Here is an 18,526-nt window from a genome sequence, read left to right as displayed (position 1 = left end):
CGCTCACGCCTCTATTGACTATTGCGCCCCCCCAACCTTCACTTTTGTATTCTTTTTTTTGTTTTTTATTAGTGCAGTGTACTAAACGAATCCTACCACTAATATGTTTATATTCATTCATGCCCCGCCAAAGTAACCATCAGCATAGAGAAACAGGCCATCAAACACGTCAACTCCCATGACATTCATTCTCTCTTTCATTCCTTTAAAAGAATGCAATAGTCAATTCATTTGTTACCCAATAAAGAAAAATTTCAAACTTCAATTATTATGGTCCTGTTACGTACCTAAAATTTCCAAATAGTAGCTACGATTAAAATTTACAACTCATGATGCATGACCTAATAACCCTCAGAGTCAGTCAGTAGACTTTTTTAAAAAAAAAAAAAAATTCCATTTCGGGCCGGAAGTAGTAGACTCTCTGGCATTTTGCATAAGGTGACCTGTAGTTGATGATCATTACCATCCTCTGCTCTGGCCAAGCGTTTTTTCATCCCACAAACAACGTAGGGGAAATAAATGACCCTTGAGATTTAAGAAATAATAAAAAATTGTGCGCCGCGACTCGAGGGACCGCCGGCTTGGGGAAGAGGGGGAATCGGGAAACAGTAAGTGGGGACAGAGCCCGCCGTGGGGGTTGGAATTTGGAACTGGGATGCTACAGCATACAAGAAGTCGAGCTGTAGCGAAACTATCAGCTGTCTTCACAATTGATGCTCCAGGCGATGAGGGTTTTGGTCCTTTTCTTTTCCTTTTTAAGAAAAAGAAAAACAGAAAGCTATTGTAATTATTAAGCAATAAAGTCGTTTTAAGCATCGTCAGAACTTGGAACGAAGGCACCGGTGAGTGAACCATCGTTTCAGGTGTCCTGATCTTGATCCTTGTTTGTCAAAATTTAGGATCGGAGACGCAAGGAACATCCAGATTGTTACTCAGCACAAGGGAAGGCGCGTTGCAGGGTTTGCAACCCTTCCCTGTGTATCTCAAAAAGGAATCACCAAGGGTCACTTGGCCACAAGGTAGCTAGGGAATCGTCCACTAAATTCTCACACAAGTTATTCCATCTTTTTCACTTGCTAATATCCGAATGCATCATTACATGTACATTCTTCACTGCCGAGAATATATTCTCTACCAAGTTGACACTAAAATTGATGCTACTGTGACTACAACATTCTTCCTAATCTTCTTCTCCAGTCTGGAATATTCTTGCCTGCAAATTGCAGCTGATGCTCCATGGGACAAGGGCAAAAATATCCTAGCTTCGACGAACCTGGAGTACAGGACATATTCAACGGGAAGAAAGACAACGCTAATAGGAACATCAGATTCAAGTCAAGCTTTTTGAAATTTGTGTGCAAGTGGCAGAATTATGGATAGAAATTCTGAAAACGTAATTTCCCATTCAAAAATTGAGCTCAAAGACTCGCAAACAGTCAAAGATTAACAACCAGCTGATGCACGCGGTAGTTTTCTTGACCAAGAATACTAGTATCTATCATCCAAAGATGTTTCCAAGCTGAAAATAGACTTTTTGCTATGCCTTGCTATCGTCCAATGCTTCTAGATGTACTAAAAGTAACTCTTCTCCGTCCAACAGGAAAACCAAAAAAAAAATGACAGTTGTAGAACAGCAGCATTATACCAACTCTACTATGTTTGTCGTGATGGTATTGCATTCTTTTTGCTACCTGAATCACAGAAGATTAACTCAATTACTATAAAGCATCAGTATTTCTATGTCCCTAGCCATGACGGGGAATCAGGTAGCCGCCTCTTAATTACTTCAGCATCATTGAGATAATTTGCAAGCATAATGTATTCAAGTTTCCAGAGCAAAGAAAAGAGATGAAATTCCAACATATACTTCATAACAGCATTAGATATGTCGTTAAAGAAGCAAAACAACAATGCCCTGGAGTAGATTTTGCAGTCGCTAGCTGATGCACTCAGTATTCTATGCTTAAGGTCATTTATGTATAGTAGCCCAATATAAGGGCTGCCAAGTGAAAAAGGTGACATACAATACCTGGTTTTATCTCAAAGATGGTCGCCAACTGGCAACAGTCACAATCTTAAACTGCAGAATTTTCAGTCAATCCATGAAACTACTTGTACTGTCGCAGTTCTCATGGATTTCCAAAACCCAGTTGCACAATGTCTCCCCATATCTTGCTTTTGACAAATTTGGCAAATCAGGTTCCTGCATCAGTAGAAATTCCAAAGCCTTCTCACGATCTACCAGATATCTAGGCGGCTACAACAGTAACAAGCGATGATCAAAGACAAACCTCCAATCATCAACCATTACGACACACATAGTATATGCATTATTCTGTTCTTTCCTTTTCCGACTGGCGTTGTACAAGCTTTATAGGTGGAGTTCGTAGTCAATTTCCCTTGCAAAGTGTTAGCCAAACTACCCAGAAGCCAAAAGAATTAATAGTAGTTGCTCTACCAAAGTCTCAAAAAAGATTTGCAATGCAGTTAAGAGGGAGGCAACCATGCCAGTGTCACTAGAACTTGCATCATCTGTTCTGTGTGTAGCAATGAATAGAGTGCAAAACCCAATAGGAAGGGCTGCCGTGGTTAACCTAAACTACCAAGATCACGGATTTGATGCACTATCAATGTTACAATTATCTATTACTGGGCATACCTCCGCACAGAAAATGCATATTAAGGACACGAAAACAAGCAGAAGTAAGTTACATTTGCCAACCAAAGTAGAAAGGTAACAGAGGTTCATACATTTGAACTTTCTAACAAAGTTCACTAGCACGTTTTGCTGTGATTCTTCTCAATTTCAAGAGGCACAAATTGCCAACATCTTTTTGCAATTGATTGCTTTTGTTAGAATTAGAATATAGTCGTACACGGCCAGAAAATTAAATGAGAGAGAGAGAGAGAGAGAGAGGGCTATTTTTAACATATCTAAAATTATGTATATATCATATAGTTTTTTTAAATTTTTGCAAGGACAAAAATTTAAAGTTACAAAGAACCTACTTTCATAAATTTTCAAGAGAGGAATATCCAATTTTCAAAAACTTCAGGGGGAAGGCGCGGGGTGGGGCGGTGAGGGCAGTGGCCCCTCCCTAATTCCGTCCCAGAATATAGTATAGGACTCTTCCGATTGGGGTGCAAAAAAAAAATTGAAAACAAAAAAAAAGAAAAAAAAATGTAATTTGCAATCTCAAATTACATCATCATCAAGTACTGTGCTCTTGAGCCTGCAGCCTCTTGGGCTGTTGGTACTATTAAATGTCTTGGTACCCTTGCCTCCCGCCTTGTCACTTAATTGTGGCTTTTTCCGACGGAAAAATTCCGTCCGCTTCCTCTCTCTTTAGACTAGGTTAGAGCATCGTTGTGATAAAAAAAAGTACTGTGCTCTTGAATTTTCGACTCTACGAAAATAATCAGCTGAGGTCACAATTAAGTAGAAGGAATATTTTTATCTTTAGGTAATACATGCACTCTCCATTTTTGCTGCTTGTCATATTCATACGAAGAATAGTCCCCGGGACACAGGCGACTATTTCTGAATGTCTGTGAAGCATCTGACTTTTCCTAACAGGTTGTTTTGATTTGGATAGAGTATTATTTAAAATATTATTTGAAATAATTACTGTAGCATTTTTTGTGATGTGATATATGTGAGATAAAAAGGTGGTTGAGAATATAAAAAGGTAGATTGAGAAATGTGTTTATGATGTAAGCGAAATATTATTTGGAATAATTTTACCATCCAAACAAACCCCTTGGGTCTGACTTGTCCTAGTATTGACACTTAAATGGAGTATGGATCCAAGGATTCTACGTCCAATTGCAAGTCACGAGATGGATTAGTCCGGCTAAATTTGAATACCACCTTGTAGAAAAAAAAATTACAATAATAGTTATAAAATAATATATATACACATATATATATATATATGTGTGTGTGACTACATGTTTTAAATTTTATTCCAAAAGTATGTAAGCCATTCAAAATTCGAATGTGAAAATCACAACCATCAACCTCGCTCCCCATTAGGTAATTTAATTGCAGAGAAGTTCAAATTGGAGGAATAAGTCAATAGGATGTTGGCTATCTACCTACACATTACGCAGCCAAAAATAAACCTTCCGAGTCAAAACGGTGACGAGCGGCTGAAGCATTAAATTGAGATGGCAGGTAAGTACTAAATGGATAGCGACGAAAGAGCTTTCAGCAAAGTGATACGCAAACGACGAAGGAAGCTACTATATTGGTCTCAACTGTTTACTTACTCTCCAGAAAGTGATTGAATGGGAAAGGTTGGGATCGTTGAACGCAGTCATAGGAAGGTGAGCAGCCTGTTTTGGGGGGTTTCCAAAATTGTCTAATCTTGGAGAGAGTTGGATGTAGTATTTTAATTCTAATCTCTCGATTAGTTGCCAAGGGTTGAAAGGAGCATATGAAACGACCGGACCACAGGATAGGGTTGGAAATTAGCTTAATCGGAGAAAAAAATTGACTTGGGCTAACTTCATCAACCAGACACTCGATATTCGTGTCAGTTCGGAGAAGAAGCACTACTGTTCTTTTTTTAAATGCAATCAAGGAGAGAAATGATCTGTAGTGATACTAGAGTCAGTTTAGTGGTACGGGAAGGATTTTTAGGGTCTTTTCATTATCAGAAGAGAACTTTTACAGTACTGTCTTTCAAAAAAGAATTGGCCTTTTAGTTCTGCTCTGTTTTTGTTATAAGCCCTGCAATTATCCTTCCAAAAAAGAAAAGAGAGAAAAGGTTTTTTTTTTTTATTTTAAAAAAAGGTGCAGCCAACATACTTTGGTGTCCAGAATGTTTTCTCATCATTACTTTTGCTAACACCTTGGCCAATGGATACCTTACCAGTTGCTCACACGAGGCAAAGATAGCTCTCTGGACACCGGTGGTTTACGCATATATTCTGTCTCTTTTTTCGGCCTTTCTTGTTTTTATATATGTTGGCAAAACTCGCAACTTTAGATCATAGACACTACACAGCTCCCGGAAAAGTATTGCAGACCGGACAGCCAAAAAGTTTAGATCCGGCACACCCTTGCTGTCAAATAAAGTGGCTAAGTTTTTTTACGACTCCTTGGCAACCAAATTATACTCCTAAACTTCTGCAGACCAGGAGTACTTGCGGAAGAAAACTTCAATTCTGGATTAAGGGATCATAAATTTCTGCTTGATTTTAGATTAAATCTTACAAGTGCAAGGATGATTTGCTGACAGAGGCAAATAGGCAATAACGAAAGGAAGCAACTTTCTAACATGCAACGTCCAACCTTGGAGAGGGAGGGAAAGAGGGACCATAAACACTGCACTCCATTGAACAATCATCTTCGTAAAATCAAAGGAAATTGAGTAAAAGCTGTACAATTGAGAATCATTCCCGTAAATTATATGTTGGGGAATGATCCGTTTCATCACAGAGACAGAGCAGAAACTACAAGGTCCAATCCATGGGAAGGAGCCATGTCTATGGTAGTGTAACGGCAATATCTGCAAATCAATCTCATCTTCTTTGGTCTCCTAACTGCTATATTATATATCGTCGTATAATTCTTTTCGATGGTTAATTAATCTATAAAGCTAAAGTTTGCGTGGCAAAAAACACACGGTGAGAAAAAGGATCCCAATAGTATGGAGATAGAATGGCAACTGAGGAGGAGGAAAATCAGTTAGTCAGAGGTCTTACGGGCACAAATCAACAAGGAGAAGCCACCTCTCTCTTGTTCCTTCTGCTCCAACATTTTCTCCTCTAACCACAATCTGCTATCCAGCCCGTTTCTCGTCCTAAACATGAAAACAGCATATCCAGGTGACGGATTGAAAAACCAGTCGTGAACATCCCACATCATATCCACCAATAGTCCATCCACAAAAATTGTCTGATTTCCCCTAAAATTCCACTGCAACCTCTTCACGTGAATGACATTCTTCTTATCAATAGTAACAGATAATTCCGAATCCTTTGATCCCGTGTCTTCACCAACGCACTTGATCACTATGTCATGACATGTTCCCGCGTCGCAAAACTGAGCCTTGGTTGAATACAGGGCATTCCCTGAGAAATGTTCACTCCGGGAAAGCAATGAAAATTTTGGCAATTGTACACCGGACGTGCTTTTTCTCACGTCTAATTCTTCTTCCATGTCTCCAAGAATTAGACTTAATTCAGAATCGACCCAAACCGTAACATAATATCCATTGACCGGCTCAGGGCCAATGTCAAACGTAGCCTGAGACAGATCCCAGAGCACTTCGATTCTTGAATCGCAGCATTCGAAGGCTTTTGTGCCTTTGACCTTCTTGAATTGCCTGGAATTTCTGCTGAATTTGGAAAGAGAACGGGTATCCTCCCCAATACCAATTGAGAAGCCTTGGCCTACTGAGTCGCACCATGTGATTTTAATGAAGAAGTGCTTTTCAGCCGAGAGTTTGACTTTGTACAGACAAGTAACCGAATTTTGAACCGAAGGAATTAAGCCAGGGGAGAGGTAAGGCTGACCGGAAGGCCCTGAACAATACGAATTCGAGACCTGGATTGAATGCTCACTGTAACAGGTAGTAATACTTCTCATTTTGGACAAAAGAACCCTACCAAGATTTTAACCAATACTCCGACAGAAGCAGCAGGCCCTCCTAAATATTCCGCCAGAATTGTGATGTACTTCTCTGTTGTCTGGGGTCTATGGGAGAGAAGTGGAGGAGGGTTTTATGTGTATCCTTTGCTGCGGGAAGAAGGAAAAGGAAGATTGGGATTTGTAGATATGCCTTTCTTCTGCCAAACAGTTCTTCCTCACAGACTTCTTGTAACTGAAATTAACCAGAGCAGCGAAGCGAAATGAAGGGGCCAATCATGAAGAGCAGTAAAACCCAGCTTAAGGCCAGGTCATCTAACATTTAATACGGTCTTTCCGGGTTAACAAAGTACTCTTTTCTTTCCATTTCCTAATACTAGACCAGAAGTGCATATCTTGGTAGAAGAAATGGAAGGCCGCACTAATGCAGGTCAGAAATAGTTCACAACGTTTTCAGTGACAGTTCCTATGTAACTGTGGCATTACAATGGAAACACATGAATTATGTGCACAAGGGAAAAGGATTGATGTATTTTTTATTTGTTTTGACTGGGTGGATCTGACTCTAAGGATTACTTAAAACAAAGGATCTCAGTTTTGTTAATAAGGCATCCTTGAACCAATCATATGTAATCCACGCTAGAAGGGGAAGAGCAAGTAAAGATTAGGTTGTTACGTCTATTTTCTTCTTACATATATCTAAAGGCTAATGACAATAATTAAAATCCAATTGTCGGATCCGATTGTTCCTATTTGGCCATTAGTTGTTTCTCTTTAATATTGGTTCAGATTACCGTTAAATTTTTTTTTTTGTTGTTGTTTTAAAAGATTTTTCCTCAAGAAATTGAGATTCTACTTATCCGACGATTATACTAGAGGTGGCAAAATAGGCGGGATGGGCGAGATTTGCTTGGGTTTGATAGTGAAATAATTATTTTTAACCGTTAAATGAACGGCTTTAAGACGTTGAATACTTAAATTAGTATCGTAATTGAGAAATGAGTCTGGAGGAAATAGCAACTTAAACTGACCATAGAAATTTCCGTCTTTCGACGCCTAAAATGCAGTACTTGAAATTAAATGCAATGACATTTTTAACCCGATGAGGATCGATTGACTGACGCTTCGAAAATGCATGTGCTGCGAATCATGTAAATATCACGATGGAGAGAGTTGGGCCCAAATATTAATAGTAACATTTGGGACGGCTATCAACTGCAACTAACGTTACAGGATCAAAACTACTCCATCATTGAGGATCAAAACTAACGTTACAGGCCACCACCTAGCCTTTAATCCCTCCCATCAATTGTCATATTACGTGATTCTTTAAAAAATTTAGACTGTGTATAGTGTATTCGTTTGATCCGATAGTGATTCGATCCCTTCATTAATTCAATTAGAAACACAACAAAGTGTTTAGAAGAAAGGAGATAAAAAAAGAAAAAAAAGCCAATTTGTCCAATATGGAAGAAACTCTCTGGTCTCTAAAAAAATTAGGGACGCATTTTGGAGTTCCTACTTTTTATCCTCTTTTTTTTTTTTTTTTTTTTTTCAAAACATTAACAATGCACATCAATCTATTCCAACTCTAAATAGCCTTAATAGGACTTTGTCTTTTTTCCACAGTGCGGCAATTGGTATCTCTCTATGTACTGCTGCCAACATTGCCCTGATTGAAAATGGCATCAAGTCACATCGACTCCAAGGAATCATACTTGTCGGGTCCCATCTCAAGTGTAGATGAAATGAAAGTTTGGTACTCACCAAGGGACGTGTGAAACACGCACAAAAAAGTAGTCATCGGACATGGGTTTTGCATGGTACGCACCTAACTAATTCGCACATCGGGACTTCTCTCATTTGAGTCCCACTTGAATTACTTCATCCCATTTTCAATGGGTTTGTTTGGACAGTGTATTATTTAAAATATTATTTGAAATAATTATTGTAGTACTTTTTGTGATGTGATGTATGTGAAATAAAAAGTAGTTGGGAATATAAAAAGGTAGATTGGAAAATGTGTTTGTGATGCAAGCGAAATATTATTTGAGATAATTTTGGTATCCAAACACTCTCAATATCTCGTACGAGCGCAATGGGGGCGTTTGGAAGAAAAAAATTATTTGGATTGTGATTTTTCTTCGAAAAAATTTTACGCTTTTATGAATATATTTTTATATTATTTTTTATCTAATATACATCGAATCGATGCCTTATTCCTTCTACAGAAATTCATAAAAATAGCAATTCAAAAGGTTGATACAATAAAAAATGTGAAATATAACATTAATAATAGAACGGAGGCCGTCGCTTTTAGTGGAAATCAAAACTAAGGGATCCCCAGTCCTGCACCATAAATGCCCTGATTTATCAAAAACCACCCACTCTTTCAGAAGGGATGAGTGACAACATGACAGTCATGTCTGAGGATTGTAAGTGGATACAACTGACACGTGTTGTGTTTTCAGTGAGGTGGTTTTCAGGGTGCAATTGGAGGAAAGTTGGTTAGCTTAGTTGGTAAGCGACTTTGATTTGTACATGCCTATGCTGTCGTCTATAATAAGATGCAGTGAATCAACCACCAGTCAAGTTAAAACTTGAGAGGCCAAACCAACTCCAACAAAAACCATTGGTCCTGCTCAATGTGGTTAATCTTCTCCTCTTACATGTAGCCAGTTTATTATCGACAGACAACAGATAGAGCAAGCAGGAAATTACAAATTTGAACGCGTAATGCGGCATCTAAGAACATGAATTATGTCTCTTAAGGATGAAAATTTATCGGGGAAAATGCTTTTTATCAGAAGTTGCTTCCTATCCCACTTTCTTAAATTTCTTGGTGCTAATAACTTAACGGATGCAGCTAGTGATGCAAATGAGTTGAGATGAATTGGGATTCGACCTAATCGCATCGAATATTAATATAATTTTACGAAACTCGAATTCGATCACGAGAAGTTCAAAATTTCAAGTTCGAACTCGAGTTCTACTCAAATTTGAGCTTAAAAAAATAATTATTAATTTATTTTTAAAAAATAAATAAAATAATATTTTTAAATAAATATTAAAATATTAAGAATATGTATGTAATTTTACTATTAAAATAACACACACATATATATATATAATCGAACTGGATCCGGCTCGCTAGCTAATAAGTTTAGTATTTTTTAATTCGAATTCAAGTTCGTGTTTGATTTGATTAGCTCGAGTTCAGATTTAAGCCGCTCACGAGCGGCTCAATTCGTTTGCAGTTCTAAATGTAGCTAATAAGGACAATAATTTAAAAAAATAAGGACAATAACTTAACCAAAAAGGGGGGGGGGGGGACAATAATTAAAAGCTCAAATCATGAAGATTGCTGTCAAAATCTAGCTTCACTTTTGGACGACAACTTGATTTTCACACTCCCTCTTACACAGATGTTATTTTTTTCTAGCCAAAAGATGTCTGCGTGCAAAATAATTTTTTAACATCTTACGACAAAATGTTCTTCTAGTCTTATCTAGTTCACTATCATTTTTCCTTCGAGGAAAGGCAAGTCATGTCCGGTTGGCAATAATATCTTAAAAATCGATTAAGGTTTTCTAACAATCGAGCAATAACTATTTTTTAAGATGACTTGTGAATTATCTAGAAACAAACAAGTCATCAAGTTGTATATTAAGCATAAAGGTTTTCAACACACAGTTTAGTTGGTAGAGATATTAGTGAATTGAAACTGAAATTTCTGATTTGACTCTCAAACTTTTTCTTTTCCTATTTTCCTTACAAGTTTTAGAACCTCCTAATCAACTAAAAAAATATTAAATAAAAAAATGTCCCCAACCCAAACTATCCAACCACAACTATGATTTTCGTAAAAGCTAACGTTTTGGAAAAAAAAAAAAAAAAACTATGATTTTCGTACTCCTACAAAGATGAATCGTGCCCCTTTCAACTTTCTCTCTCAGATAATCCTTTTTGAAGCGTGCCTCTCATGATAGGTATTGCGTTTATATCTGGCTCATTTTTTTGATAAAAAAGAATTTTCATCACTATGGTTGCTGGAATTCGTTCAACAGCAAATGACTGGTAAAAGTTGGGGATTTAAAAAGATTCAACAAAATCACATCTGATTTATTTCAATTCCAGATTGAGCTCGTCTCGTTTTCAATTGTTTATGGATTCTATTTTCTATTTTCCAATTGTTTGATAGCAAGTGATGACAACTGGATGGACTTGGACAAAGTAAAAAACAAGACGTCACTCCGAGCAAATCTGAAATGGTACATATTTTGAGAAAGACCAAATTAATCATCTTGAAAACAAGCCAACAAAGAAAGAGTAAACTGCGTGCATGAGAATGAAGTTGTTATTTGGTCAGAGCTGTAAATGAAGCAACCTATCGGGGGCCATAAACTAGAGATCACCCAATAATCATGGCGAATAAATTGCACTCTACTAGTCTGGTTAACAGTTGGAGGCAAATTCTGAGCAAAGGCTCAAGTGGACTGTTCTGTTGTATTGGATCAACGATGCAGAGCTACGCCTGCATTAATGATGGATGTCCGATTGCTGAGACCTGAAAGAAGAAGAATGAATGTTTTGGAGCAATTTTCAGGATTAGTGGACAGCCAGCACACTAATTGGTCTCGGCTGTAATTGTCGGGATTTATCCTTCGAATGCTAATCATTGAGTATCTAAAGAAATGACTAACTCGTCTGCAACTGTTGCTACTTATAGAAGTAAAAGTTGTCCAGCAACTTTTCCAATTGCGCATAAACCCATAGGAAAATGTAAGAAGCATTACTGGTAATCATATGTCAAGAGTAGAAGATGCAGCCCCCGGCTGCAAGCCCATGATGGAGTATTAATTTATATCACTTCACTGTTCCAATGCGGGACGGGGTATCACATAACCTCTCCCCCTCTACCTGTTTTCATTCATCACTGCACTTCTTTCAATAATAAAAGTTGAACATTGCAGTTGAATTTTGTCATGAAACAACAGGAATCAAGTGTTGCAGAATAATGCATATTGGTAGTTTAATGGAAGGAGGCAAAATCACAGAATTTGATGACTTTCTATCTGTCATCTAGGCTTTTGCTTTCTTGAATTGGCTCCCAAACCACCGAGACCAGAAAAGGAAATTGAAGGTTGGGGGTGGAGTAAACTACGGAGTCAAACCCACAAAAGAACATAATTCAGTTTGATTATTGACTTCTGCAACAAGCATTGTGAAACTCACTCCATCATAATTCACCATTTTTTATTTTGGCTGGGAATGGGGTGGGGAGGTTAAGCTTCGTGAACTTCTCATTACTAAGCAAGAAAGTGTACACCAATGAAGGTCATGCCCCTTGGTCCCTAGTCCATTACATCAAAATAGGGTTGTAAACAAATTGAATCTCGACTTATCGAGTTTTAACCTAGTCGAATTGAATCTCAACTTAATTTTATCAAGTTCGAACTCGATTTCGATCTCAATGAGCTCTCAAATGTAAAGCTCAAACTTGAGGTTAAAAAAATGACTATTTTATATTTTAAAAAATGAATAAAATAATAATTTTTCTTATTAGAAATATATATGTAATTTCACTATAAAAATAAAAATAAATAAATAAATATTATATATATATATATATAATCAAGTCAACTAACTAGTTAACGAATTGATCATCTTTAAATTCGATTTAATCAACTCGAACTCGGTGTTGACTGAGCTCGACTCAAGTCGCAGTTTGACATGAGCTCGACTCAACTCATATGAAACCCTACATCAAAAGGAAGAGAACTCAAATCAGTAAAGTAAAGTAACTAACAATATACAAGTGTAAACCTAATAGTACAAGAGTATCAGGACTTGCAAAACAGGAAATGGAATTCCCAACTCAACGGTCAAATACAAAGCTGAGCATTTTGCTTGGCTTGTGTACACCTGCTTCCGCTCCAAAATAATGCCACGTAGATCTTTGACAATCATCTGAATAACCAAACTAGCAGGATATGTACAAGACTTGCCTGAAAACCTTCCAAGTCCTGATGTACCAGTACCATACGCGATGAACTAGCAGATGGCTGCAAAATTTAAAAATGATTTTCAAATACTCAGCCAATCTGCTCAACCCACATTAGGGGAAACCACACAGTTCTAAATGCTAGCGCCTAGCAGTTTGCACTTAGTAGCGGGTAACCTGTGGTGCCATTTTATTCTTTTTATTATTTATTAATTATTTGGACATAAACACAAAATTAGGATGCCCTGGGCCCTGTCAGTTGGATTCACACCTCAAGGGCCAAGCCCAATCCCAAAACGGGGACCATTTTTGTCATGCTTACATGGAGGGTTGCGCCCAGGTTTTTGTCAAGCAAATCACAACAAGGCCCATTTGATTTTTTTTTTAAAAAAAAATTTGCATATTTCTTCATTGGATTATGTTATACAATATAGAAGATTTGTAAACTAATATTTTTTTTTTAATTTTCTCGAAAAGAAAAGCATCAATTAATCATTCAATTAGTTAATTCTAATAGTGCTTAAACAAATAGATTAGAGTGCGGTGTATTTGTGCGGGATTGCGTATGTGAGGTATTTTTTGCCCTGAAAATTTTATCATGGATGGTCACGTGGCTGTTTCAATCCAAAAAAGTTACCTGAAATGGGTTTTAGGACTAAAATGGTGTGCTTTACTTATCCAAGAGACTAATTTGCATCATTTTAAAAGCACAATATGTGAGGGACTAATTCTGCCGTTTTCTCTTTTAGTTAAACGCACACATTGCGTTTACTCTTCCTTTTTTGTCGTTTTTCTAAGGTTTGAAGTCTTTATTCAATTGAAAAAGGACAAAAAATGTTTCTCATATTACATACCCACATGTGTTACATGGTTTGATCAAAATAAAAAGAATATCTATCTATATCTAAGTAGTAGTATGAACAGTAAGAGAATTTATTAGAAAAAAATCGAGTCCCTTGAAAGATTTAACCATATAAAAAGACATCACCTATCAAAACAAAAAAAAAAACCCACAAAAGAGCTTGCCTATGGAACTAGTCTTGTCTGGAAAGAGATTTTACATCAAAAAATCTCTACGTTGTTCGTGAACACATTTTTCAATCACCTTTTTATCTCATATATATCAAATCGCTACAATACATTTTCTACCAAAAAAAAACTTTAAAAAATTACAATCCAAACACAAAACTGCCAAATGGAAGCACATGGCATCCAAAAAAACAGTTGCTCACGTTGTAATGCACCATCCATCAGCTGACTCCAAAAAACGCAAAATGGAATTACAGATGGGTTTGTTTGGATAAGATATTATTTGAAATATTATTTGGAATAATTATTGTAACACTTTTTGTGATATGACGTATGTGAGATAAAAAGGTAATTGAAAAGATAAAAAATTGTATTGAAAATTATAATGGTGATATCAGCAAATATATTTGACCAAATAATCTGCTGTACAAACAAACCCATTAATTGTATGCTAGTAATTTTACGAAGCAAACTGGCATTATTCCACAAACCGAATACACGAGATCCACTTTGATTGAAATGATTGGAAAATCAAATCCCGCAATAAAAATGGCATTTTTTGTCCGTTCGTGGTTTTCGAGGAGAAAATCATCAGCTCCCAGCATCTCTCCTAGCCTCCTCCTCCTCCTCCAAGGATAGCACTGTGGGACCCCCAAAAGATGGAGAGATAAAAAGTCTACCCCCCAACACTGACCCAACGGATCTGCCGGTCCCACAAAGTATTTGTACCACCACCCCAATAAAGAAATACTACTTAAAAACTTTTTGAGTCCAAGTTGAAAAAGACCCAATCCAGCCAATGCCCAATGCCATCATCCCTTACGTCATCTCGCAGATAGTTCAACTGACCTAAAACTGGCAGCTCCCAAATCCTTGTATGGTCCGACCCCACCACCTATTATGCCCTCCTCTTTTACGTATCCGCTCACCCCCCTCTGTTTACTCCTCCTCAGCCTATACCACCCATACCCCACTAAACCCCCACCAATTACCAAAATGGCCCCACACAACACCCCCACCCCAACTCCTAGTCCCACGTCCATCTTCCCTTTCCCTACACCCTCGCTCACCTTAAAGTAGCCCATTTTGGATTCATCCGCCACCCGCACTAGCGTCTGTATGGGATAATCTAAGATGTAACAGAACCCAGAGGTGTTCCTGTACACCGCACCCCAACACGTGCAATTTCGTTCGCATGCATTCTCGCATTCCTGGAAATTCTCCATGATTTGGTACCCCATCAGTTCCTTGTAGGGCAGGTCCACCCCGCTGCTTCTCAGCGCTTTGTACTTGTTATCGTAGGCGCTGCAAAAGTCAACCAGATTGTGATTCCCCGGTGACACGCACCGCCCGGTTTGGGGCTCCGTCTCGTTGTTGTTTAGACAGCCGCATCCCTTTCCCGGTTGGCACAGCCCGTATGGCCCGCATGAGCAGGGCAATTCACACGGGTCGGATACCGCCTGGTAGTCCAGGATCCAACTCGACCCCGTCCAGAAATATCCCTTTAGATTCCCGTCTGTCTCCATCCGCACCCGCCTCACTCCGGACACGGGTTGCTGATAACTGCTGAATGATTGAACGTCGACCGGGGTTGTCCCGTTCTGGTACATGCCCAGGAACCCGTCAGACTCGACCACTGCATAAATGGGTTGACCTTGGACTATTTCCGCTTTTGCTTGCATCGCCCTGTGTTTCAAGTATATCTGCCCCGGATCCGACCCGGACTTGAACTTCGCGTACAGCCCCATGAAATCTTGTCCCAGCCGCATGGAGTATATCCCGTTGGAAGAAACGAGGGACATGTTACTGGTGAAATTCTGATTCTCGACGAGGGTATCCGTCGGAAAATCAAAACTCTGCCATAAGGCGGAGCCGTCGGACGTCTCAACTTGGAGATTTGAAGTGTTGGACAGCCAAACACGGTCTCCATCGGTATAGGTGGACCAAAACACCCCGGACCCAGGATCCGACACTACAAGGCTGCCGTTGAAGGTGAGCTGAGTAGGATCGGACCATCTTGGCAATCGAGTTATGTTGGCGTGCCATATGGTTTCGGAGGACAGAACGTGGACGACGGCGAGGGTGAGCTGAGTTTTGTTGAGACGGAGGAAGCCCAGCGAGTAGTTACCCGTGGAATCGGTGAGGATGGGCTGGAAAGTTGAGACAGCTGGATTTGGAGTGGCTTTAAAACCACTGGTCAATTGATCTTGGCTGGTGGAGGCTCGAACCACTGACCAAGTACTGAGGATGGTACATGAAATCACATACAGGAGGGTGAGCAGCCGCAGCCGCAGCCGCTGAGTCATGTTCATGTTCGAACGAGTGACTGAGGTGACGATGAATCGTGTGTTCGATTAATGTGGAGCAGTAGTAGAGTAGTATTACTATTACATCAGACTAAGCGTGAAGAAGAAGAGAAGCCATGAAACGAAAGCACCAAAAGCTGTGCATGAACCCCGGAAGACCTCCTTGTCTGGATGGCGGGGGAAATACCAATACAAACAAAACAAATCGCTAGCAGTTTAGGCGTGTTTATATAAGACCTGGTGCTGCGCAGGGCGGTAGACCATAATGAAGAGTTAGCTTACCACCACTACTGCTGTGTAGGGTATTAAACAAATAGTAGTAAAAAAGTCAAGAGATAATGATTAATTTACGTTGCATGATAACGTTAAAGGTGTATATTTTATTTCTGGGAGATACAAACGAGATTTGTGGTGATGCAGGTTAGCTTTCAGGTGGGCGCATTTTCTTTTTAGTGCTAGAACTCCAACAGGAAGGCTGTGGTCTGGCGGAAAGCATTTTTCCTTTGAGACTCGATTCAAGCCCTGCGGGCTGCACTGTGCTCGCACGTAACCCATTGTTATGCCATACAACATCTCATTCCAAGAAGAATGAGAATCTTTTTGGCCTACAACGCGGAGCTGTTTGGATTTGATAGTTTTTGTAAAATGTATTCTATCACATTAGTAATCCAAACTAGAGGTGGCAAAATGAGTGATTTGGACGGGTTTTGGATGGATAAAATGGATAATGGATATAAGTGAATCAATCTATTTATATCTATTTAATTAGATGGGTATAAATGGGTAAATCAAAAAATGAGTTGGGTAACCCAATTATCCATTTATAACCCATTTATTCTAATTTTTTACAAACTCATATAAATTCATTTTGTAAACTAAATTATCAATTTATACCATTTTACACCCATCATTAATTTTAAATATTTGCTTATTATGCTAAATAAGTCTAATTATCAATTTTTTTCCATCCGCGTGCTATGTCGTAAAATTACATATTATTTAATAATTGAATAATGAGAATCTAAAAATTTGGACTAAATAATATGAAAGTTAACAAAAAAATTTAATCCAAAACTTTGAACCCCTAGCATTTTTTCGTTTATAAATTTAAATTTTCATTTGAAAAGGTAAGAAAGGAAGCTAAAATTTGTCATAAATTGATGATGCTAAAAAATGATCAAATTAATAAATTACAAGGAAATAAAGCGATAAGATAAAACCAACAAATAAATATAATAAATAAAACAAAAATACTTAACATAAAAAATAGTTAAAAATCCTGATGAAGACTAGCAATCACTTCATTTAGCATACAAACAAAGACAAATTTTCAATAAATAGGAATAACTGATAGAGCAGTGAAAGGTTACATGGTCAAAAATTGAAAACATCCAATTCTTGAGTTGAAAGGAGTCGAGTATCATCCAAATAAGAGTCTACTTGTGACTTATTCCTCTTGTTTGCATGTTGTTGACTCTCAAATTCAGCAAAATCATCATTGTCATTGCCCAAATCACCACCAGAGCAGCCTCTATTGATCCATCTAGCAAATCACCATCAAAAGTATTCTCGTACTTCTCAAATAGTAAATGAAATTTATCCCGAACTTCTTTAGCACGTTCTTCATAATCAAAAGGATATAGCTTCTTAAAAGCATACACCACATAATCCATTTTAAAGCGCGGACCTAAAATGATAGCAAAACTCAAAACCAAGCTATAACATGCCCAATACTTCTCAAATTTCAGTTTCATTTGCTTGGCCATTTCACTCACTTCAATGTCTAAATTATTGACCTCTTCCGTGATAACTTTTTGAATTTTCCAGACACCATGAAAATACAAATTTGCAGTTGGATAGTTAGTGTAGACACCAAATTTTTGGTGTAATTACATTTACTGTTTATTTTTAGTTTTTTTATTTGTCGTGTTAGTTTTATTCGCTTTTTAGTTTTTAGTTTCTAGTTTTATTTTTATTTTAAGTTTTTAGCATAGAATTTCTTGGAAAAAGAAAAGAAAAAGGAAAAGCATTCAAAAAAAATATATGATTTAGTCGTTTGTAATTTAAATTCAATGCTTTCTTGAAAGAAAAAAGAAAAAAAAAGTGAAAAATGAGAAAAATGAAAAAAAAGGAGGAAAAATGGAAAGTTGCATTTTGTTGTTTCTAGTTTATTTATTTTTATCCAATGTTAATTAAGTTGTTTTTGTTATTATTATTATTATTATTATTATTATCAATTTTGTTTAATTAATTAATTAGTTGAAAAAAGAGGTGTTGCATGCATGCTGCATCTTTTTGCAGTTTTGCAAGAAAGGACTAGACGGCTCCTTGGTTGCAAATATAGCAGGAACGGCTGGGTTTAGGTTTTGGGGGGGGCTCCCATATAAAAGCTAAAAGGAAAAAGCAGCCGCAAGGGAGGGAGTAAGAGGATAGGAAAAACAGCTAAGAAAACAAGAAAGGGAACACAAGAGGGACGGCTGAACAGAAAAAGAGAGGTTCTTTGGGGGCCGTAGGATGAAGGGTTTGGAGATGGGAGTTGCATTGGAGTAGTAGCCGCAAAGGGGAGGTTTTCGTTTGAGGGAATCAACA

At 37.9% G+C, this 18,526-nt stretch overlaps 2 protein-coding genes and 2 long non-coding RNA genes across 4 annotated transcripts; 1 reads left to right on the top strand and 3 right to left on the bottom strand.

The window, feature by feature from the left end:
* Positions 1 to 409: 409 nt before the first annotated feature.
* On the top strand, positions 410 to 1,507 carry LOC140009355 (uncharacterized). Its single transcript, XR_011816753.1, has 2 exons — positions 410 to 1,019; positions 1,198 to 1,507. It is a non-coding gene; the product is annotated as an uncharacterized lncRNA (long non-coding RNA).
* LOC113694786 (uncharacterized) lies at positions 1,384 to 2,792 on the bottom strand. Its single transcript, XR_011816752.1, has 2 exons — positions 2,030 to 2,792; positions 1,384 to 1,691 (listed from the first exon to the last, which is right to left on the bottom strand). It is a non-coding gene; the product is annotated as an uncharacterized lncRNA (long non-coding RNA).
* Positions 2,793 to 5,695: 2,903 nt separating this feature from the next.
* Positions 5,696 to 6,598, bottom strand: LOC113695735 (uncharacterized). Its single transcript, XM_027214871.1, has one exon. The coding sequence runs from the start codon at positions 6,596 to 6,598 to the stop codon at positions 5,696 to 5,698; it is 903 nt and encodes a 300-aa protein (XP_027070672.1).
* Positions 6,599 to 13,983: 7,385 nt separating this feature from the next.
* Positions 13,984 to 16,240, bottom strand: LOC113694916 (PAN domain-containing protein At5g03700-like). Its single transcript, XM_027213838.2, has one exon. The coding sequence runs from the start codon at positions 15,941 to 15,943 to the stop codon at positions 14,456 to 14,458; it is 1,488 nt and encodes a 495-aa protein (XP_027069639.1). The 5' UTR covers positions 15,944 to 16,240; the 3' UTR covers positions 13,984 to 14,455.
* Between the last annotated feature and the right edge of the window lie 2,286 nt (positions 16,241 to 18,526).

Source organism: Coffea arabica, chromosome 6e (genome assembly GCF_036785885.1).
Source record: "Coffea arabica cultivar ET-39 chromosome 6e, Coffea Arabica ET-39 HiFi, whole genome shotgun sequence".
Classification (NCBI taxonomy): Eukaryota; Viridiplantae; Streptophyta; class Magnoliopsida; order Gentianales; family Rubiaceae; genus Coffea; species Coffea arabica.
This window is presented reverse-complemented; position numbering and strand designations above follow the sequence as displayed.

What these genes read in the sequence shown, in the direction of transcription:
- LOC113695735 (XM_027214871.1), bottom strand. Translation starts at nt 6,598, where the DNA reads ATGAGAAGTATTACTACCTGTTACAGTGAGCATTCAATCCAGGTCTCG.
- LOC113694916 (XM_027213838.2), bottom strand. Translation starts at nt 15,943, where the DNA reads ATGAACATGACTCAGCGGCTGCGGCTGCGGCTGCTCACCCTCCTGTAT.